A 23,027-nucleotide genomic window follows, 5' to 3' on the forward strand; every position below is an offset into this window, starting at 1 on the left:
ACAAACAAACAAAAAAAAAAGAGTCCAGAAGAGAGTGGGTGCATTTATTAGGAAGGAGGGTTTTCAGTTAGACCCTCATATCCCCCACAAAAAAGCAGACTGTCTTTTCCAGAGGAAGGAGGGCAGGCAGAGGGCCCTGGATCCCAGGGGACAGGCAGCGTCAGCAGGACAAGGAAGGCATGAGCTTGAGGTGCACAAGGCTACTGCTCAGCACCCCTCAGAGAAACGTAGTGGCTGAAATACAATCGACTCCACCCTCCAGTCTCAAAGCCAGCAGCCCAGTAGAAGACTGTCTTGTTCTCTGGCAGAGATGCGTGGGTCGTGGTCGTGGCGGAAGGAGAGAACTCATTTCTTGCTATCTCTTGCTGCTCCTGCGGGTTTCTTTGCCATTGCTGACAGGATTGCTGGAGGGGCCAGGAAGGCCAGAAGGTGTGTGGTTGGGTTGGCTTCGAGTGATTCGGGTGCTGGGAGGATGTGAGGGAGTGTGAGAGGGGTGGGGGCCGCCACCAGGGCCTGGTGGGGTGCTCAGTCCATTCCCATTCTGGCTCTCAGAAGCTGGTCGTAGGAGAAGAAACACAGAATTAGTTTAGGTAAGAGCCCATCCTCAAGGCCTACTTACACGCCCCGCAAGTGGATGGGTCGTCACGCACAGCTGTCTGAGTGCTGACCAAGCATAAAAAGACTGTCGTGAGTATGAACGGGGCCCTAGCCTCAATTTTTTTATAAATAAGTTTATTGGGGTTTCCAGTTCAGCGGGTAAGTCCATGACCATCATGACAGGGAAGGCTTGATAATTTTAACTGTCAGCTTGACACAACCTAGAGTCTCCTGGGAAGTGTCAGTGAGGGACTGTCTACATTGTTGGGTGTGTATATAGGGGACTGTAATTAATGCTGTGGGAAGACCCCGTCCACTGTGGGTGGCACCATCCCCTAGGCAGGCAGTTCCGAATAAATAGAGTGCAGTAAGCAACAGACTACAGATACGAATGGGACCCTTTGGTAGTTTTGGGAGCCGCTACATGAACTCTGGTATGTGTTCTTTGGGAATCACACCTGGAATTAGCTGTTCGGTTCAAGGCTCTGAAAAAATGTCCTAAGGCCCAAGGTGATTGTAAATGGAGCAGCATGGGCAGAAGGGCTGAGGTTTCTGTTCAGTGAAAATCCCTCTACCACTGAGGAGCCTCTTAGCTGTTCATCACATCCTGTCCCCCACATATATTCTGTATTTACTGTGTGTACGCCTGTGTGTGTATGTGTACACGCCTGTGTGTGTGTGTATGTATGTGTGTGTGTGTACACGCCCGTGTGTGTATATGTATGTGTGTGTGTATGTATGTGTGTGTACACGCCCATGTGTGTATGTGTATGTGTGTGTGTGTACATGCATACGACTTTCAGAAGTCTACCATGTGGATACGCTGGGGATTGAACTCAGGTTGTCAGGCTTGATGTCGAGTAGCTCCTGAACCATCTTGCTGATCCCAACACTTCTATATTTTAAATATTTAAATGGAGTCACAAATGTGAGATGATGAAACACCAGTTACTATATCGTCACCACCCTTCCCTAGGCTGGCTTTGAATTCACAAAGATCCGCCTGCCTCTGCCTCCCGAGTGCTGGGATTAAAGGTGTGCGCCACCACCGCCCAGCATGTGTGGTTTCTTTTTTTTTTAATTTATTTATTTATTATGCATACAATATTCTGTCTGTGTGCATGTCTGCAGGCCAGAAGAGGGCACCGGACCTCTTTACAGATGGTTGTGAGCCACCATGTGGTTGCTGGGAATTGAACTCAGGACCTTTGGAAGAGCAGGCAATGCTCTTAACCACTGAGCCATCTCCAGCCCCTGTGTGATGGTTTCTTATGATACCAACTTGACAGCCTAGAATCACCTGGGAGGATGGCAAGAGGCAAGAAGGATGTCTACGTTGGTTGGCCTGGGGGCATGTCTATGGGAGATTGTAATTAATGATGTGGGAAGACCCAGCCCACTCTGGGTAGCACCATTTCTCTGCTCCTGACCATGCACATCATGTGGCCAGCTGTTTCTGTTTTCTGTTCACTGATGGACTACATGTAACCTGGAACTGTGAACTAGAAAGTCCTTCCTCCCCTGCACTGCTAGCTGCCAGGATAACTTACGACAACAGAGGGGAACCAAGATGCCTGGCGATCACAAATCACTGAGCATGGAGCCCCCTACCTGCAACCCCCCAACACACACACCAGGGAGATTAGGAGTTCTAGGCCTTACCTAGCAGTTGGAGGTCAGCCTGGGCTACATGAGACCTATTTTAAAACAGCCACCATCGCCACTACTACAATACGGTCATGAGGCTGGCAAGATGGCTCAGAGGATAAGGACAGCGGCTGCCAAACCTGATGGCTTGAGTTCTGTCCCCGGAACCCACACAGTAGGAGAACTGACACCCACAGGCTGTCCTCTGACGTCCACATGAGTGCCCACATTAGCTGACCAGGACACATAAGGCCAAAAATTGTGCTGGATCTCCTGGAACTAGAACTGCCATGAAAGAGTGCTGGGAACCAAACCAGGCCCTCTACACGGGCAGCCAGTGCTCTAAACCAACAAGCCATCTCTCTAGCTCTTAAGTCATTTTCAACTGAAAACAGAGATGCTGATTGTGTGTGTGTTTGAGACAGGGTGTCTCTGTGTAACAGCCCTGGATGTCCTGGAACTCACTTTGTAGACCATGTTGGCCTCAAACTCACAGAGATCCACCTGCCTCTGTTTCCCGAGTGCTGGGATTAAATGCATGTGCCACCGCAGATGCTAATTTTTATAGTGTGATGAAATAGCATCGATTTGTATTATACCATTGGAGGTTCTCCACAAAGCCAGAACCAGTAGGTGATATATACAGTCACATATCAAATGAGGGACTGTCTGCCAGGGACTATAATTAACTTAATCACATGGGAAGACTCAGTCCACTGTGGGTGGCTCATCTTTTTTTTTTTTGTTTGTTTGAGCCCTGACTGTCCTGGAACTTGCTAAGTAGAAGAGGCTGGCCTTGAACTCACAGAGACCCACCTGTTGGTGACTCACAAAAGATGGGATTAAGGGTGTAGGCTGCTTTGTCGGGCTTGGGTGGCCCATTCTAAGAGCTGAACTCCAGCATGAAAGCACAAATTCAGTCTCTTTGCTTGTGATTGGATACATAGCCTTTGGTCTCAGTCAGCAACAGCCAGACAGAGCAAGACAGCCACAAATGGCTTAGGCACTGGCTACTTTTCCAGCTGACCCAGGTTTGGCATCCACATTGCAGCTAACAACCACCTGTAACTCTAGTTTCAGTGGATCTATGACCCTCTTCTGGCCTCCTTGGGCATTGCATGCATGTGGTACAGACATACATGTAGGCAAAACATACATATAAAGTAAAAATAGATTAAAAAATATCACTTTTTTTCTTTTCGAGACAGGGCTTTTCTGTGTAGTCCTGGCTGACCTGGAACTAGCTCTGTGACCTTCCCATTGCCTACTGCTACTGCAGCCAGAGCAGTTGCAGCGTAAGGCAACAGGATGTGTTTGCAGTGATGCGGTTAAAGCAGCCTGAAGAGCGGTGGGCCTTAAAAAGGCGCAACACACAGTTATGGATCATATCACTTATAATCAGTTACTATGTGATCATATGTTACTGCATAAGTATTTACCGTTCTTTTTGTTTTATGTTTAGTTTTTGTTTCTTCAACATAGGGTTTCTCTATGTAGCTCTGGCTGTCCTGGAACTCATTCTGTATACCAGGCAGGCCTTGAACTCTGAGATCCACCTGCCTTTGCCTCCCAAGTGTGGGATTAAAGGTGTGCACCACCACTGCTAGGCACTTGTGACAATTCTTTGGTCTCATCTCCCCGGTGCTGGGATTATGCTCATGAAAACTTAAATAACAATATAATGATTTTTAAAATTGTAGCATATGCCTTTAATCCCTTAGTGAGACCTAAGCAGGGGATTCTTTGTGAATTTGGGCCAGCCTGGCCTATCTTGTATTAAAAGAAAGAAAAAGAAAAAGGAAAACGACAAACTAAAAAGAAAACCATAGGTCATGCCACATAGCTTAGGGATGTAGTAGGCCACACAATCAAGGGATGTGTGTATGTAACTCTTTCTCTGAATATAGTCCCATCACTTAGTAATTTATGACTATATATTTATATATATGAGTGTGTATATATGGACTTATTACAAGAATATTTTAAATATGGTCCATATAAACTTGTTTGCTCTCAATAGTCATTGGCAACTGTGGAGAAAGCATTTTCCTTTTATTTTTAACTCGTGACAAAAGGAGAGAGCCCTGTAGCTCTGTCCGTGGATGGGACCGGTCTCCACATCTTAACACTACTGAGGAGGTATGCAAATGAAGGCACAGGGAGACCCAGGTGGTAGACGGTAGCCTTGAGAGAAGGGACAGGTGGGCAGAAAGAAATGTGCTTATTTACCTGGAGCGGCAGCAGGGGGTCCTGTGGTAGCTGGCGGGGCAGCAGGGCCACTGTCGTTCTGCACCTGAAAGCACAGATTGACAGGCTGGTCGGTCACACACTCAGACCCTCCTCAGCACCACGCTGATTTGCACCTCTTCTCCAGACGGGGAACTCACCGATTTGTTGGGCGCCTGCTGAGTGTTATATTCTGGACTGGGCTCACTGAAATTAGGAACTTCGGAATAAACCATGCAGAATCTGCAAGGAAAGAAGCCAAAGCCTTGGAGCCATCTTTTGGGCCACAGACAAATCCGGCCCTGAGGTGTGTGGCCTGCACAGGCTTGTCTGCGATGCCTTCTGGGAAACCGTAACTTTCTGACTGGAGCAGCTAGTGCTTACCCAAATTCCCAAGGCAGAACTTACTCGCCAATCTTCTGCAGATCGCCCCCACGGCCGGTGTATAGTGTCAGGCAACCCTTGAACACGGAAGCATACCTGTGGGGTGGAGTGGGGGCAAGCAGGATTCAGTCTTGAGAAAAGCGTAGCGACTTTTAACCACTGCTAGGAGCCTTGACTTACCCTTTGGTGAGTCGGATAATGTCGCCAGGCTGGATTAGGTTGCCCACATCGTCCCACACGGAGATATTGATGCTGCCCGTTTTGTCTGCTACTTTACAGGTCCGAACCTCGTGCCCGTCCTTGGTCTTAGTCACTCGGCCTTTGAGGGAAGAAATACATGGGGGTCGAATCAAAGTCCTACAAGTGGTGTGGTGGTAGCGGAAGTCTGGGTATTGTTTGAATGAGGTGAAAGTGTAGACGCTAAGCAAAGCTCGTATCCCTCCTTGGGGCAGGAGGTTATGCGTGGGTGTGGGGTGAGACAGGAGGGTCCAGCACCATGGAGAGAGCCCTGAGTGGAAAAGGCCCGCGTGGTTCTTGAGGCATTAGGCTATCTAGAGTTCTGTCTACTCTCTTCCCACGGGCAGCTAGCTCCTGTGCCAGCAGGTCTGAGGGATTAGAGGGCCTTGGGGAGTCTCCTCCCAGTGCAGGCAACAAGTTCAGAACGCAGGCGGTGGTCCCGTGTGCCCCCACTCTCCATGCTCCTCCCCGTTTGCGCCCCCCACCCCCCGAGTCCACTGCGCATGCAAAGCCACCTGTCTCTAGTACAATGAAGATGAGGTTCAGGTTCTTGAGCCCGGGCTTGATATCCTTCACGAAGGTCTCGGTCGTCATGCTTCCCGAACCGCGGCACCCCGCTGGAAGTGGAAACGGGAGATGAAGGCTCAAGGTCTGAAGCCTTCGTCCCCATGCTCCCGCTTGGCCTACCCACCACACCAGGCGGGGATCCGGCAGCCTTGGTCCTTCTCTAACCCTTCTAGGAGGTGAGAAACTAACTTCCCTGGGGGCCTCGTACTTCAAGATCAGAACTCAGAGATCTCTGGATAAGATGCTTAGGGGCTGGCCCTCCCTCGGTCAGGATGCTTTTAGTCTCACGCTCCGAAGCAGGGAGGCTAAAGGAGACTCCTAGGGAACTCGGTGCAGAGCCAGGGACCAGAAACTTACTCCGCAGATCTTCCTGAACCCTCATCCCACACCCAGAACTCGGACCATCCCCTCCCCACCCACAGCCCACTACCCACCCAGCCGGCAGGCGGGACCGTGCACACCGCCAAGCCACCCGCAGGGGGAGCCAGGGGGCTAGCTGCCCCCGGATGCTGCGGAGTGGAACGCGGGAGCGCAAACATTCCCGGAAGTGTCCCCTGACCTTCTCCAGCCAATAGGGACCGATGCGCTCTCCAGTGTCCCGCCTCCAGCCACCGCCCCTCCAATCAGACTCCGATATTCACGCGCCGCGAACGGGGCGGGTTTAGGCTTTAAAGGAGCCTTGAGGGAGATTACTTCCGTAGGAGAAAAGATGGACGGACCACCAGGGGGCGCCTCAACTAGCAATCATTCCTTTGGCTCAGAGAAAGGACTTCAAGCTCTCAAGAGTTTTTTTTCCTTTTCAAGTAGTGGCACAATGGAGAAAAGGTCCAAGGGTTTTGGAATGCAGCGGACAAAAGTTTGAATCCCACCCTGTCTCTTCGCTTCTTTTCTCTGCAATTCTTAAACAAATAAATTCCATTTTTACACATGAAAATGGAAAGTTCGGTAAAAAGCGATACCTAAGACAGAGCAGGAATTTACGCATACGGGGCCTTCATCTTATTTATTTATTTATTCATTCATTCATTCATTTATTATTTATTTATTTATTTGGTTTTTTCGAGACAGGGTTTCTCTGTGGTTTCTCTGTCCTGGAACTAGCTCTAGTAGACCAGGCTGGTCTCGAACTCACAGAGATCCGCCTGCCTCTGCCTCCCAAGTGCTGGGATTAAAGGCATGCGCCACCACCGCCCGGCATTTATTTATTAAAAATTTCCACCTCCTCCCATAGGGTGCCTTCATCTTTAATACACTATTCGACCTCAGCATCAATGGCATTTACTCATAGAAAGGCATTAGGCAGACTCAGTCTCCTTGTGGCAGAAATGGAACCCAGGACATAAAAAAAGCAAGTTTCATTTGGTTCACAAGGCATGTCTGGTTCCTATTTTCTTTTCTCACTGGACCTTATAGCTTCCTCGAGCACGAAACCACCCAGAACTTTTAGTTTCCTTGGATTGTCAGAGTGTCTTCAAAGGCTCGGTATTATTTTGTATTCTTTTTTTGTTTGCTTTTTTTGTTTGTTTGTCTTTGTTTTGAGACAGGGTTTCTCTGTAGCTTTGGAGCCTGTCCTGGAACTCGATCAGTAAACCAAGCTGGCCTCGAACTCACAGTCCTGTGTCTGCCTCCCGAGTGCTGGGATTAAAGACGTGCGCCACCACCACACCGCTAGCTCTATATTCTTATAAATAAACCAGTTACCTATGTAATAATGTGTATTTCCCTTGTGAAAAGATACTATAACAGATACTGTTTGACACAAGTTAGCCTAAGAGGTAACGTAATTGCACTTTCTGTCTTGCTTGATCCCTTACCTATCACAGAGGCTTTTATTTATTTATTTATTTATTTATTTATTTATTTATTTATTTATTTATACTTTAGCCATTTTCAGGGACCTTAAGGACTTCAGCTGTCCTTAAGGCTCGTAACATAGCACCACTATTGCCTGCCTTTTCTAAATATCTGCAGAAGCACAGAGACTTTTAAACTCCACCAAGATTTTCCTCGAAGCCCGGGTTCTCTCCCACCCACATCCCTCCAATCACGGCGCCGCACCCTTAGGGAATCAAACCCTTTAGTGTTTCAGGGCGCTCTGGGTTTTTTGAAGAGGCATCGTGAATGCTGCAAGAGTGTGCGGCTGGCAGTCGGGCGACCCTTAGAACACCCCTGATCAAAGCTTTGCGGCAAGACACTCCCTCCCCACCCCGCAGCCTTCCAAGTTAACTGCTGTATCCATTCCCGTGACAGTGAGTCACAAGGTCGGGAGGCTCGGCGAGGCTGACCACAGCACTGGAAACTGAGGGACTGGGAGGACAGCAGGTCACCAGTTGCCCCGAGGCTGTCTCGCCCCGGCGTTGCTTCAGTTCTAGCACCCGAGACGTGCATTATCGAACGCGGAGCGACTTAGCAGGGCGGTTCACCCAGGATCGCCCCAGATTGTCACACCTGAAGGACACAGTCCTCCCTCCCAAATGGCTATAAAGTCCCAGCCGGGGTCCTGAAGAACTTCCGGCCCCGAGAGGAGGCCTAGCTAGCCCAGGTCCCGCGTAGGCAGCTCGCGGGGAGCGTCGGGTCGCCACCGAGTTAAACAAAGGGGCGGGGTTTGGTGACGGGCTTCCGCCCCGTTGCGTAGCAGCAATGGGCGTGGCAAAGGGTTAGTCCAAGACAACCAGGAGTGGTCGGAACCCTTTTCCCCATCCTTCCCTTCCCCTTCCCCTGCCGGGAAAGGCTGAGACCCGGCACCCAGGCTACTCCGCGGCCGCCGTGGCCTCAGCTCCAGTCTGGTCCCGCGTCCGGAGAACCCAGGCCGCGTCCAGAGCGGTGCGTAACGCGCCTGAGCGAGCTTCTAACCCAGGGTGTGAGAGGGGAGGGGAGCGGAGGGGGCGAGGTCCCAGTGGATTGGCGCCTGGGTCGGAGGTGCCGGGGGTCGAGAGGAAGCGGAAAATGGAGGAAGGGAGCTAGCTCGGCTGGGAGGAGTCGGTGGTGAGCTGGGGGCTCTGGAGCTTGGGGAGGTCCTTTGGAGTAGCGAAGCCTTGGAAGTGCGGGAGTGGCCTTGTGCTGGCCTGAGGACCGGGGAGGAGCAGACCGCTCGGGCTAGGGGACAACGTGGAGTTTAAATGGCAATGATTGACGGGGCTGGAGGCGAGGAAGGGAACGTTCTGGGGGCTAGCCTTGGCAGGAACCGCGGAACCCAAACCTCCGCCCTCCGAGCGCCATAGCTTGGCTTCTTTCCCATGCCTTGTCTTTGGCAGCCTTGTCTTTCTCTTTTATTCCTTCGCCGCTCCTCTCCCCTCCCACCCCTCCGTGGAGGACTCTTACATTCCTTACATCCTTACCCCTGAATGATTTGCAGCTCCGCTCTCCCGTCTGCACATCTCCTCACTTTATACCCTGGGAATCCACCCCAGCCCAAGGAGGCAGAACAGTTGGTGGATAGAGAGCAGGGAACAGGAGAAAGAGCCGAAAACAAGAAGGATTGAGCGTGTTTTTGGATTAGCATACACTTTTCCTACTAAGAAACTAGCTTCATCTCAACTGGTAGCAAATGTGGCGGTCACGAAGGCCACTGTTGTCAGAGCAGGTACTTCTTATTCAATAGTTTTAGCTAATAACAGTGTTGCTGTTTGCTAGTATTTCCTCAAGAAGGAATGGGATTGAATAGCGGTAAGAGAAGGTGAGGGGAAAGAGAAGGTATTGGTACCACTCTGTTTCCAGTAGACCCCGTGGCAGGGCCTGCTTCCCAGTAATTGAAAAGAAGGAACAAACAATGTCATACATTTCCTCTTGTCCCTGTGAATTTATTGTCCCTTCCTGTTGCCACAACTAATAGCAGTCTAGAATCTCCTTTTATATTCATTATCTTGTTTGATTTCTGAGATAATATGTAAGATAAGGCAAGTGTCATCTCTGTTTGACAGTTGGAGAGACTGAAAACTGAAAGGTTACAATGGCTTATTTGAAGTTGTCTGGTTGTTGGGTGGCAGAGCGATGGCTGGGATAACCCAAGACCTTTCTCTCCGGGCTCTCTGCTTGGTCCACAATCTCTGGTCCCATTTTCCCAGTGCGGGAAGCTTTTTCGTTTCTGGGTGTGAAACTTGACCCTAGGAGACTGAGTATAGCCAATAATCCCTCTTCCTGGAAGCATTTTTTGAGGTCCAGGTGCGTGTGCCAGGTTGTTGGGAAATGGGGTATTGTGCAAAGGAAGGAAGCTTTCCGTCTGCCGTGTTATGTGTGTTTCGGGGGAACAAGTAGTGTAGAGGAGCATCAGCTCTCACACTCTCTTTTGGGCCGCTGGGAAGAGAAAGGGCCAGGTTCTACACCTTCGTCTCTTCACTGGAGAACACACGCCGAGCATGCTGCAGTTGAGTGTTTGAACTGTCTAGCAAATGTTCCGTATTCGGGAGATGGAGACTGTACGTTCTGCACGAAAGTCGTCATCATCGCTGGGTGGGGGTGGCACACGCCTTTAATCCCAGCACTTGGGAGGCAGAGGCAGGCAGATCTTTGTGAGTTCGAGGCCAGCCTGGTCTACAGAGCTAGTGCCAGGACAACTAGGGCTTCACAGAGAAACCCTGCCTGGAAAAACCAACAATAATAATAATAAAATGAAAAAAAATCTTTATCCTATTTCATCCCAACATAGCCCTTGAACTATTGATACACACATCACAATGATGCAAGAAGCATGGTTAGCGGGAGTTTGGTTAGTATTCCTGTCTGTCACTGAATGGACTTGGTTCCATCTCTGTAGGCATGGCTCTGCCTCTAGTCAGCCCAGCCCCGCTGCTCTAACCTGCCAAGTTGCCCTCCTTGGAACACCACCCCATGTTTCCCTCCTTACCAGTTATTTGAGAAAGGGTCAACCTACCTGTAGTCCAACCCTGTAGCCCCTGCTGACCTTGAATTTGCAGTGATCCTTCTGTCTCAGCCTCCCAGGAGTTGGGTACAGGTAGGAGCTGATTTTTGAGTACCACCAGTTTCCTCAGCCCCCACCCCTCTTCTCTCCTTTTTTAAAGCCTGATTTCCTTCAGGAGTATTTCCCAGTTTGCACCTATAGCTGCATTCTTGGTTGTCTCTGTCAAATAATGTTCTCCACATGGAAGGTGGGGCCTGGATGCTTTGGGTTTTTTTTTTAATTAATTTATTTATTTATACAACTTTCGGCCTCCATGTATACCCACACGCCAGAGGAGGGTGCCAGATCTCATTACAGATGGTTTGGAGCCATCATGTGGTTGCTGGGAATTGAACTCAGGACCTCTAGAAGAGCAGAGGTCTTAACCACTGAGCCATCTCTATAGCCCCCCTTTTTTTAATATTATTTATTTATTTATTTATTTATTTATTATGTATACAATATTCTGTCTTTATGCCTGAAGGCCAGAAGAGGGCGCAGACCTCTTTACAGATGATTGTGAGCCACCATGTGGTTGCTGGGAATTGAACTCAGGACCTTTGGAAGAGCAGGCAATGCTCTTAACCACTGAGCCATCTCTCCAGATGCTTTGGGTTTTGTTTTTGTTTTGTTAAAGACAGGGTGTCTCTGTGTAGCCCTGATGTCCTGGAACTCACTCTGTAGACCAAGCCTATCTCAAACTCACAAGAGATCTGTCTGCCTCTGCCTCCCAAGTGCTGGGAGTAAAGGCGTGCACCACCACTGCCTGGCTGCGTTTTGAAAGTTTTAATTTTTTTTTTTTTTGAGACTGGGTCTCATATAGGCCAGGCTGACCTTGAACTCCTGCTCTTGATCCCAAGATCCCAAGTGCGAGGATTGCGGTGTGAACCAGCATTTCTGCTTTGGCCTAATTCTCTCTTATTGAAAACTGGGTTTGGACACACTTTAGAAATAGACTTCTTGATTTATTGAGACAGGGTCTCTGTGCTGTCCAGGCTGGCTTGAAACTCAGTGCCTTCCCACTTGAGTCCTGGCTTCCAGGCATGCGCCATCTTGTCCAGCCCAGGGCTTTTTCTGTGGCACTAAGGATTGGGTCCCAGTGCCCTGTAAATGCCAGGCAGTGCAAATGTTCTGCTGCTGCATCTCAAGCCAGCAGTTTTGTTTTTGTTTTTGTTTGAGACAAGGTTTGGCCTGCATCCTACGCTCGCTATGTAGTTGGAGCTGGCCTCGAACTCAGAATTCTCCTACTTCACCTTCCGAGTGCTGGGATGACAGGCATGAGCTACCTACCAGTCATGAATTCTCCTACTTCACCTTCCGAGTGCTGGGATGACAGGCATGAGCTACCTACCAGTCATGAATTCCCCTACTTCACCTTCCGAGTGCTGGGATGACAGGCATGAGCTACCTACCAGTCACGGTCTCCAGAATTCTTTTGACAGGAAATAATTTGCGAGAAAGCACTTTGCAAACATTCGAGGCTAGTACAGGGAAAATAAGAATTCATATGTTGAATAAAGAAGTGTAAATACAGGGACTGGAGAGATGACTCAGTGGTTAAGTGTACTGACTGCTCTTCCAGACAACCAGGGTTCAATGCCAGAAACCTACCAGGCAGTTCACAGCTGTCTGTAACTCCAGTAACAGTGGATCAGTTCCCGGACCAGGCACAGTGTGATGCACAGACATAGGAGGCTGTACCCCATATATAAAAAATGAGATAAAATAATTTTCTAAAATTAATGCGTATGTATATCCCCATCAACCAGTTCCAAAATAACTACACAGAGACTTACTATTAATTATAAATGCTCAGCCATAGCTCAGCTTGTTTATAGCACTTATAACAACCCTTTTCTCTTCATCTGGTGCTGCCCCAAGGCTCATTTACCTCCTCTGCGTACTTCCCACCCTGCTTCCTCTCTGTCTCGTGGTGTGTTCTACAACTCTGCCTTCTCCCCAGCATTCTCTCCGCCCTGAAAACCTTGCCTCGCCATCAGCCAGTCAGCTTTTTTATCAAACCAATCACAGCGACATATATTCACACAGTGTAAAGGAATAGTCCATGTGTGTGCGTGTCAGGGCCCCAGGTACCCTTGAATTTTGATCTTCTTGCCTCTACTTCCAGAACACTAAGATTATGGGCCTGCATCACTACCCCCTCCCCCAGTTTGTGTGGTGCTGGGATGAAGTTCATGACTTTGTACGCACAAGCAAAGACTCAGCGCTCCTTTTTCTTTTCCTATATGTTTTTAAACAAATCTTGCCTCCAGTAGCTTTGCTTTCTACCTTTGCTGCTGTTTCTTTCCCTCCACTCGCTGTGTTTGACTTTACTAGACCAAGTCCCTCGTTTGTAGAGTGGTACAGAAACCTGCAGCCCTGAGAGGAGTTTCTCATCTGCCACCTGGATGCCCCGCCCACCTGGATGCCCCGCCCACCTGGATGCCCCGCCCACCGGGTCTCCGCGCGTCCCTTTCCCCACCCCTACTGCTAAATGGCAATCAATTCCCTACTGACATTTTTTCTTCCCTGTTCCTTTTAATAGATTACTCCTGATTGTGACATCATACCCACCTCTTGGCCATGAAACTTGTCACTAGGAAGAAAGGCTCAGTTGGAGAATAGCCAACAAGATGGGATCCTTGGAGCATTTCCTGAGTGGCCCAGAGTGGAGGCATCAGGGGGTTGGAACCTTGTAAACAGGGAGCCTGCCCCCACCACCTGGAAGGTAAACAGCCTGGATTTGGAATCTCATTTCAGACTTGCTTCTTTTCTCTGTGAAGATTCCTCCTGACCTCGAAAACCTGGTTCCCTGAAGCTCTCTGCAATGAATGCATGCTATCCTGTTTGTGTCTCTAATTTTGTTGATAGTGTTTTTTAATTGATTTTTATTGAGCTCTACATTTTTCTCTGCTCCCCTCCTTGCCTCTTCCCTCACCACTTCAATCCTCCCCCAAGGTCCCCAGGCTCCCAATTTACTCAGGAGATCTTGTCTTTTTGTACTTTCTACATAGTTTATATCTATGTAAGTCTCTCTTAGTGTCCGCATTGTTGTCTAAGTTCTCTGGGATTGTGGTTTGTAGGCTGGCTTTCTTTGCTTTATGTTTAAAAACCACCTATGAGTGAGTACGTGATAATTGTCTTTCTGTGTCTGGGTTACCTCACTCATTGTTGATAGTTTTATTTTGTTCATTTTGTACACTCATTGGATTATACCTGTGCCTTAGTGAGAAGAGAGTCATGTTTTCTCTTCCCTACAAGTCTCGGTTGACAAGAGGATTGTATACTTAGGATGAAAGGAGATTTGGATTGACCACACAAACAGTGCTGTGAGCTGCTGGACAGCTGGGAGTCCCTGCTGTCTTTCGAAGCCTGGCAGGCCTTAAATCAGACATTTGATTGGTTCTTAAAGAACTATAGGCCCAGCCCGGCAGTGGTGGCACACGCCTTTAATCCCAGAACTCAGGAGGCAGAGAAGCCCTGTCTCGAAAAACAAACAAACAAATAAAAAACTGTAGGCCTTCTGAATTCTTCAAGAAGGTGAATTTAGGGCTGAAAAGATGGTTCAGTGCATCAGAGCTCTTGCTGTGAAAGCAAAAAGAGCCAAGTTCAAATCCCCAGGAGCTGTGTAAAAGCCTATAAACAAACATTGGGGGTGAGAGGTAGTCAGGTCCCAGGAGTGACACTGCACACACTGCACACACATGAAGGGAGGGAGGGAGGGAGGGAGGAAGAACGAACTCCCAATTAAATGTACTAAAGAAACTCAACTTTAAAAGTCCTCTGAGCCAGGTGTAGTGGTGCACGCCTTTAATTCCATCACTTGGGAGGCAGAAGCAGAAGGGTGGATTGCTGTGAATATGAATTGTCGAGGACAAGCAGGCCTGCATACTGAGACCCTGTCTATCTCAAAACCAAAAGCCCTCTAGAGTAGTAACTATCCTCTGATAAATGGCAGTTCTGACATTCTAGGAGTAAATAGAGCTGAGAAGCCAGGCAGCCCTGCTTCCCCATCTCATAAAGGGGGAAACTGATTTCTGAAGACAGTTTCAGTTTACAGTTTCTCCTGCTATAATAATAGGAAGCTGCTTCTATAAATGGAGGTTTCTCTGTTCTCACTTCCACTTCTAAATAATCATCCAGAGACTTACAAACTGTTTTACCTATAGCTCAGGCTTATTACTATCTCATATTTAAATTAACCATTCCTATTAATTCACGTATTGCCATGTGGCCATGGCATTACTGGTCTGCTGGCATCTTATTTCTTGGGAGGTTGGCTTGTGTCTCTCCCAACTCTACCCTTCTTTTTCCTTGTATTTAGTTTGACTTTCCTAACTTGCTATAGGCCAAAGCAGCTTTTATTATCAACCAATGAAAATAACATATACTCACAGCATACAGAAAGATTTTCCCACAGCATTTTCCCCTTTCTGTCTAATCAAAAAGAAAAGTTTCAACTTTAACATAGTGAAATTACAGACAATAAAACAGTTATCAAGTAAGAATTACAGTTACTATATCTAGCCTATTTGTATTAGACAAAATTAAAGAAAATATTTATCCTATTTTGGTGAGTTTAAAGTTTTATATCTAATTTACCTTATTTTATAATTAAGAAAAACTATAATTATAACTAGTATTCAACTCCATTAAAGACCCAAGGAGGAAATAATATTACCTGAGTAAACAGGAAGTGCAAACAAATGACTTCCAAAAATGTAAGAAATGACAGAAACAGCTGGCTGCCTGAACAGTCACCCAAGGTTCCTCTGCAATGTTGAGGCATCCATCTTTGACCTACAGGCCTAACATGTCTGATGGACTTTTCTGTGAAGTGGGGAATTTTGAAGTACTATTCTCCCTTGTCTTAGTAAAGTTCAGCAGTTTGTTGCCTTCTTGTTTCCGGCTGTTCCAGTTTGGACACTACTGTTAACAGTTGAAGCAAGGGCAGTTTCTTTGCCCACATGGCTAACTTCTGCTATAAAGAGAACAAATTTCATATGGAGTTTGTTTGATGCCCATCATCTTCTCTGGAATATATTGGTGCTGCTAGGAGCAGATGTGTCTCACTGTCAGGAAAAGTCTAAGTTATTAAATGCCATATTCTGTAGGTCTTTGAAATGTTTGAAGAATACCTAGCTATCTGAAATATTTCTTTGTATATCTAGGAAACCTAACTAACATGGCTATAACTTTGATTAACTGTATTTTTGTAAATCTGTATTTCTTCCTTTTTTTTTAATAGCTCAGGCCTATCACTAACTAGCTCTTACATTTAAATTAACCCATTTCTATTAGTCTATGTATCACCACGTGGCCATGGGTGATACATGGGTTTTACTGGTCTGCTGGCATCTTATTTCTTGGATGGCTGGCTTACATCTCTCCCGACTCTGCCCTTCTTTCTCCCTGTATTAGTTTGGCTTTCCCACCTAGCTATATTCTGCCTTGCTATAGGTCAAAGCAGCTTTTCTTATCAACCAATGAGAGCAACATATAGTCACAGTGTACAGAAAGATTATACCACAGCACACTTCCTTTCAAGAGAGTTGCTGAGGAAGGAGTTTCGTTGATGGGAAAGCTAAGTGCCTTTTGTAATATAATTGTCACTTCATATCCATTTTTGTTTTATATTTTATATTCTTAATCACAAAATCATAGAAACTATAGAGTGCTTTGAAAATTGCATAGCCAGGATGTTCTTGTCACACAGTGTAAGAAAACTGAGGTCCAGGGTAACACATTGGTCGAGATAGCATTAGACCTAAGGCTCAGACTCAGAATTGGTGTAGTGTGGCTGCATGACAGGGTGCCAGCTGTGCCTTGGCACACGTAGAGGTCAGACACAACTTTGTGGAATCGCTTCTCTCTTTCCACCGTTATGTGGCTTCCAGGGGTTGAACTCAGGTCACCAGGATTGTTTATCAAGCACCTTTAGCTGCTGAGCCACCTCACCAGCCCCATCTTACGTGAAGTAATGGAGATGAAACCTAGGCAAGCTAAGCGAACAATCTATCACTGAGTGCCGTCTCCAGCCCTGAGCAGCCTTATTTTCTGTTCCTGAACCAGGCTACTTCAAAAAAAGTAAAGTAAGTAAGCACGAGAGTTTGACTTGAGATGCTGACGAAAACCAATGAAGTAGAGACTGGCTATTTTAAAGTGAGTAGTTAGCATTAGGTAATCTCAAGTCCCTTTTAGGATTAATGCAAGGGAACGTCACTTCTTTCTAGATCTGGTTATTAGGAGACAGAGAGATAGGATGACATGTTTTGAGGGAGTGGAGGAAAGAGACTACATCTCTTACCTCTCACTTGCCCTTCACCATTTGTTGAGAATGGGGACAGCATGCCCGAATCACCTTAAAATATGTCATGAGTTAAGATGGCTGCTCTAATGCTTGCCTTAGCATGTGTGCATGCGTTTGTGAATGAATGTGCATGCTTTAAAGAGCTGGGAATGGTGGCACACATCTTTTTTTTGAGATAGGGTTTCCCTGTGTAACAGTCCCAGCTGTCCTGGAACTCAATTTGTAGACCAGGCTGGCCTTAAACTCTCAGAGATCTGCCTGCATCTGCCTCCCAAGTGCTGGCATTAAAGGCCTGTGCACACACCTTTAGTCCCAGCACTTAAAAGGCAGAGGCAGGTGGGGGCTGGAGAGATGGCTCAGTGGTTAAGAGCATTGCCTGCTCTTCCAAAGGTCCTGAGTTCAATTCCCGGCAACCACATGGTGGCTCACAACCATCTGTAAAGAGGTCTGGTGCCCTCTTCTGGCCTGCAGACATGCACACAGACAGAATATTGTATACTAAATAAATAAATAAATATAAAAAAAAAAAGGCAGAGGCAGGTAAATTTCTGTGAGTTTGAGGCCAGCCTGGTCTCCTTACCCTCAGTGATGCTAGTCTCGTCTCAGGCACTGCTAATTTCTCTATCCCAGCTGACCCTGATAGAGTCTTTAGGTGGCTCTCACTTCCCTCTGCAGGTTCAGGAGCCAGGCACCCCCCCCCCCCCAGTTCTCTCAGCGCTCTTAAGAGTCCAGGCTTCCTCAGGACAGAGCCCCCAGCTTTGAACACTCAATGGATTTCCTAGCTCAGAGTCCCCAAGTCTTCCCACAATCCTCTGAAAAACAACATGGCCATATACTCCATAACCTTGGTACCTCTTTCTCATGGGTAGGGTTACTGTTGCTGTGATGAAACACCATGACCAAAAGCAGGTTGGAGAGGCTGACACTTCCGTGTCACCGTTCATCACTTGAGGAAGTCAGGACAGGGTCTCAAGCAGGGCAGGAACCTGGAGGCAGGAGCTGATGCAGAGGCCATGGAAAAGAGCTGCTTACTGGCTTGCTCATCATGGCTTGTTCAGCCTGCTTTCTTATAGAACCCAGGACAGCCAGTCTGGCACGGCCCCTACCACATCAATCACTATAAGAAAATGCCTTACAGGCCTGCCTTTAGCTGAATCTTATACAGATATTTTCTCAATTGAGGCTCCTTCTCACATATGATTCTAGCTTGTGTCAAGTTGACATAAAACTAGCCAGCACACCTTTAAAAAAGAAATAACCATGCCTGTGCTGCTGGTAAGTTTGTTTTGTTTTTGTCTTTTGAGATAGGGCTTTCTGTTACTACCCCTGGCAGTCCTGGAACTTCTTATACAGACTAGGCTGGCCTCAGACTCACAGAAGATCCACTTACCTCTGCCTCTGAGTGCTGGGATTAAATGGGACACCAACGTACCTGACTTTGCTGCTCTGTTCTAGACCTAAGACCTTGAGCACGCCCGACAAGTGCTTTACCACGGAGCTGCATCCCAAACCACACACCTAGCATCTCCTCAGGCTGTTAGAACTCTGGCTTGATAGGTAGGGACCATGAGGTTACTGCAAATTCCTTAACCATTAGAAGGTTTCTGTTTCCCCTGGCTGTCTGTATAGTCAGAGACATCCCATGGTATTTATTTTAGGGCCATGGGAATCTCATGTAATTTGTGTTTTTAAGGCGTTACTAGCTTGCCTTTCCTTCCTTCCCTCCTTTAATTCTTTCCCTCCTTGCACGTCTCTATGCTAGGCATTGAGCCCAGAGCTTTAGATCTGCTAGGCAGGTGTCTTTCCCTTAAGCTACACCCTAGCCTAGCAGTGCTGGGATTGAAGCTTGGTTGCTAGAACACTTGCCCAGCATGCACGATGCCCCAGGTTTGATCCTAGCACCACATAAAACCAAACTTGGTGCGTATCTGTAATCTCAGCACAGGGAGGTGCAGGCAGGCTGTTAAGACAAGTCCTTATATAGACCAAGCTAGCTTCAGACCCCTTCTGTTTCTGCCTCTCAAGTACTGAGATTAAGGTGTGAGCCACCATGCTTGGCTTTTTTGGGGGCCTCGGGGCAGCTCTAGATATGTAGTCTGGCTGTCTTAGAATTTGTTTTTTTTTTTTTTTTTTTTGAGACAGGGTTTCTCTGTGGCTTTGGAGCCTGTCCTGGCACTAGCTCTTGTAGACCAGACTGGTCTCGAACTCACAGAGATCCACCTGCCTCTGCCTCCCGAGTGCGGGGATTAAAGGCGTGCACCACCACCGCCCGGCTAGAATTTGTTATGTAGGCTCAAGTTAGCTCAAACTAGGAATCCTCCTACCTCTACCTCTCAAGTGCTAGTACTAGAGACATGAGCCGCTGTGTTGCCACTTATGAATAAGAAAAAGGGCATGGGGAGACCTCCACGGCCACATTTACACCACTTGCTGCACAAGCGGTGATTGTGAGAGCTGGGCTTTGACCAAGGATGAAGACTCTTGGGTCAGCCTGGAGCCTCCTCTACACACACAGGTACACATGACTTCCCATGCACACAGACAAACACATAAACACACAAACACGAATGTACATGGGGGAAAAGAACAAGACAGAAAAAGATAATTGTTAAGTAAATCTTTATTTTTAAATCCTTTTTTTCTTAATATTTATTTATTTATTATGTATACAATAGTCTATCTGTATGTATGTCTGCAGGCCAGAAGAGGGCGCCAGACCTCATTACAGATGGTTGTGAGCCACCATGTGGTTGCTGGGAATTGAACTCAGGACCTTTGGAAGAGCAGGCAATGCTCTTAACCACTGAGCCATCTCTCCAGCCCCCATGTTAAGTAAATCTTGCAAAAATGTAACGCTTGAGCTAAAACAGAAGTCTAACATCTAGATTTCTTTTACATAAAAAAGTGTGTGTATGTGCATGTGTGAGCATGTACTCAGTATGGCATAGTGCGTGTGTGAGGTCAGAGGACAACTTGGAAGACTCGGTTTTCTTACCAGGCGGTGGTGGCACACACCTTTAATCCCAGCACTCGGGAGGCAGAGGCAGGCGAATCTACAAGAGCTAGTTCCAGGGCAGGCCACAAAGCGACACAGAGAAACCCTGTCTTGAAAAACCAAACCAAACAAACAAACAAACAAAAAGCTGTTTTCCCTCCTTCCACAGTGTTGGTTTCAAGGATTAAACCCAGGTCATCAGGCTGAGCACCAGACACCTTTGTGCCCTAGCTCCTCCCCAGCCCTGTGCACACCACTGTAAAAGCTGCTTCTGTAAAGATGGGGCTGCCGTGCACAGTTTATAGCTTGCGTTTCCACGCTGCGGCACAGCTCTGGAGCCGGTCTGCCTGGCTTTGATTGAATCTGGTTTGACCACCAGTTTGTCCTGTGATTCCGGACAAGCTTTTTAAGTTCTGTGCCTCTGTCACTCATTAAAACGTGAATAATGATAGTGTCTACATCAGAGAGTTGTCTAGGATTAGTTAATAGGCTAAAAGTGCTTAAAATCATGACAGACACATAGTAAAGGTCAGTGAATGTTGGCGTCGTCATTCCTCAATACGAATAAAACATGATATTCTGTGTTTGCTCTCTGAGACCCTTCCCCTCTCCCAAACAAACAAATCCCAAGCCATTATCACTGTAGGAAAGGTAGGGCAAAAAACAATAAACAAATGTCAGTGAAATTTTCTAACATTTAAAATTACTATTGTGTGCATATATGACATATTATTAAAAATTTATGTAATTCTATGTGTGGGGTCTTTTTTCCTGTGCACTGCGTACATGCAGTGCCAGTGAATGGCAGAAGAGAGTTGGCATTGAAGTGTTTTTTAGCACTGTGGGTTCTGGGAATAGAGCTAGGGTCCTCTATAAGAGCAACAAGTGCTCTTAACTGCTGAGCCATCTCAACAGCACCCAGACACACCAGTAAATTTTAAATGTATTTTAATTGTATGATCCCCTGCAGCTGGAGTTAAAGGCAGCTGTGAGCTGTCTGCTGTTGGTCCTGAGAGTTGAACTCCGGCCCTCTTTAACAGCAGTCCTCTCCAGTCCCAGATAGTCTATTTATGTATTTGTTTGGTTATTGTTATTATTATTCTTGAGATAGGGTGTCACTGTGTAGCTCTGGCTAGCCTGAAACTCACTATGTAGATTAAACGGGTCTTAACCTCTCAGAGGTGTGACTGCTGAGTGCATGGATTATTAATATTTTATTTTAATTAAAGACTATCTCGTGGTCCAGACTGGCCTCATACTCTTTGTGGCTGAGAATGACCCTGAGCTTCTCATCATCTTGTGCCTGCTACCCGAGTGGTAAGATTAGGTGTTTCCCACCACACCTGGTTTATGTGCTGTTGAGGCTCAAACTTGGGGCTGGCTGCATGCTAATCAAGCCCTCTGCCAACTGAGCTACGTCTCTAGCCCTAAATACTTGACGTTTTTTAAAGCCGTGTCTGACTGTATACCCAGGGCTTCCGTGAAATTCATCAGTCCTCTGCCTCAGCTTCTTAAATGATGGATTGTAAGTGTGAGCCTCCACTCTAGCTAGTAAACTTGAAAGTTTTGGGCTGTGACACGCCTCGGTGTATAAAGGCACCTATCCCCTAAGCTGGCCACCTGAGTCCAGTCCAGGACCCCCATGGTGGAAGGAGAGAACCAACCTCCATACGTGAGCTCTGTCCTCCACATTCAAGTCCAGTCCAGGACCCACATGGTGGAAGGAGAGAACCAACCTCCATACGTTAGCTCTGTCCTCCACATTCAAGTCCAGTCCAGGACCCACATGGTGGAAGGAGAGAACCAACCTCCATACGTTAGCTCTGTCCTCCACATTCAAGCTATGGTGTGCATGTGCCTACAAACATATACACACACAAACTTAAATAAGATGAAAATACTGATTAAGTCCCCCAACTCTGTGACGGGTAGAGTCAGTAATGTGTCCACCAGACAAGCATGAGGACATGAGTTTTGATCTCTGGCAACTGTGTCAAAGCCAGATATAATGACTGAACTTTGCCCCTTACCCTAGAGTCTGCTGGCCAGGCTAGCCCGTCTAGGTTCATTGAGAGAACTCTCAAAACTTAAGGGTTGAAGAGATGGTTCAGTGTTTCTCAGCACCCACATGGTGGTTCATAACTGTCTATAAGGCAGCTCCAGGAGACCCAACACCTTCTGGCCCCTGAGTACTGCATGCATGTGGTACATAGACATGCAGGTGAGACCTAGTACACATGGGCAAAATTAACCAATTAAAAAACAACATAGGGAGGAAAGACGCTTATGCTGACTTCTGCCTCCATCATATACACATACATACATATATGTATCCATATGAGGATACATATACACTATATCCTCACACACTCACAATTAAAAAAAAATCACTTCATAGTCCTTGCACAGGGCTCTGCTATTCTTCTCTTATTGTTCCAATTTTAGTATATGTGTTGTCAAAGTAAGCATAAAGTTTTCTAACTTTTTAGATTTTCTAACTTGATAGATTTCTTTTTAAAACAATTTCATAGGTGCATATGATTGTTTTGATTCCTCCACCACCTTCCCTCCCTACTACATGGGCTATTTTTTTTTTTAATTTATTTTTAACTGGGCATAATAGTGTATACCTGTAATTCTAAGCAGAAGCATGTGGATCTCTGTGATTCTAGGTTAGCCTGGTCTATTTAGTGAGTTCCAAACAAAACAAAAACATTATTTTGTTTGTAAGGTGTTTTGCCTGAGTGTAGGTTTGTGTACCACATGTGAGCGTGGTACCCATGGAGGACAGAAGATGGTGCCTGATCCTATGGAACCTGTACCTGCTTCAGGCAAAAGATTTGTTTCTGTGCTAAAAGCAGAACTTTAACTGCAGTAGTTTGTTTCAGGAAGAAATTTGGCAGCCATGCAAACTTCCAGTCATGAGGAGAATGCAACTCTTTCATAGTCAAGGTTTAAGACCTAGGAGTGTCGCTCAGTTGTATAGAACCCCCAGCCCTGTATAAAGTAGGCCTTAGGCACATGCTCAGCATTCTAAATAGGGAGGGGATGCAGGAGGTTAAATTTGCTGGTTTGCCTTTGTCCCTTCTTACAAGTTAAAAACAGAGAGCTAGCTGGTCCTGGTGGCACATATCTGTACCCCAGAACTTGGGAGGCAGAAGAAAGAG

General features: G+C 46.9%; 2 protein-coding genes and 1 non-coding gene across 4 annotated transcripts in view; 1 reads left to right on the forward strand and 2 right to left on the reverse strand.

The window, feature by feature from the left end:
- Positions 1–23: 23 nt before the first annotated feature.
- Nabp2 (nucleic acid binding protein 2) lies at positions 24–6,224 on the reverse strand. Its single transcript, XM_075954887.1, has 7 exons — positions 6,093–6,224; positions 5,607–5,708; positions 5,035–5,173; positions 4,879–4,950; positions 4,632–4,713; positions 4,474–4,537; positions 24–555 (listed from the first exon to the last, which is right to left on the reverse strand). Exons 2-7 carry the CDS (start codon positions 5,683–5,685, stop codon positions 356–358), a joined length of 636 nt encoding a protein of 211 aa, XP_075811002.1. The 5' UTR covers positions 5,686–5,708; positions 6,093–6,224; the 3' UTR covers positions 24–355.
- A 1,310-nt stretch (positions 6,225–7,534) lies between these two features.
- On the reverse strand, positions 7,535–7,651 carry LOC142839073 (small nucleolar RNA SNORA33). The gene has a single exon (XR_012908680.1). It is a non-coding gene; the product is annotated as a small nucleolar RNA SNORA33 (small nucleolar RNA).
- A 509-nt stretch (positions 7,652–8,160) lies between these two features.
- The window catches only part of Rnf41 (ring finger protein 41), a 33,352-nt gene continuing 18,485 nt past the window's right edge, over positions 8,161–23,027 (forward strand). Inside the window, exons 1-2 of one of the 2 annotated variants that reach the window (XM_075954888.1) lie at positions 8,161–8,481; positions 13,101–13,283. The gene's annotated coding sequence lies outside the window, so the exon portion shown is untranslated. The remainder of the gene's footprint in view (positions 8,482–13,100; positions 13,284–23,027) is intronic. The other variant, XM_075954889.1, reaches the window with a different exon arrangement.

Source organism: Microtus pennsylvanicus, chromosome 20 (genome assembly GCF_037038515.1).
Source record: "Microtus pennsylvanicus isolate mMicPen1 chromosome 20, mMicPen1.hap1, whole genome shotgun sequence".
Classification (NCBI taxonomy): Eukaryota; Metazoa; Chordata; class Mammalia; order Rodentia; family Cricetidae; genus Microtus; species Microtus pennsylvanicus.

What these genes read in the sequence shown, in the direction of transcription:
- Nabp2 (XM_075954887.1), bottom strand. Translation starts at nt 5,685, where the DNA reads ATGACGACCGAGACCTTCGTGAAGGATATCAAGCCCGGGCTCAAGAAC. An exon ending in CTTCATTGTACTAGAGACAG is followed by an intron (nt 5,174 to 5,606) that starts GTGGCTTTGCAT and finishes CTTCCCTCAAAG; the next exon opens with GCCGAGTGACTAAGACCAAG. An exon ending in GATCTGCAGAAGATTGGCGA is followed by an intron (nt 4,714 to 4,878) that starts GTAAGTTCTGCC and finishes CTTTCCTTGCAG; the next exon opens with ATTCTGCATGGTTTATTCCG.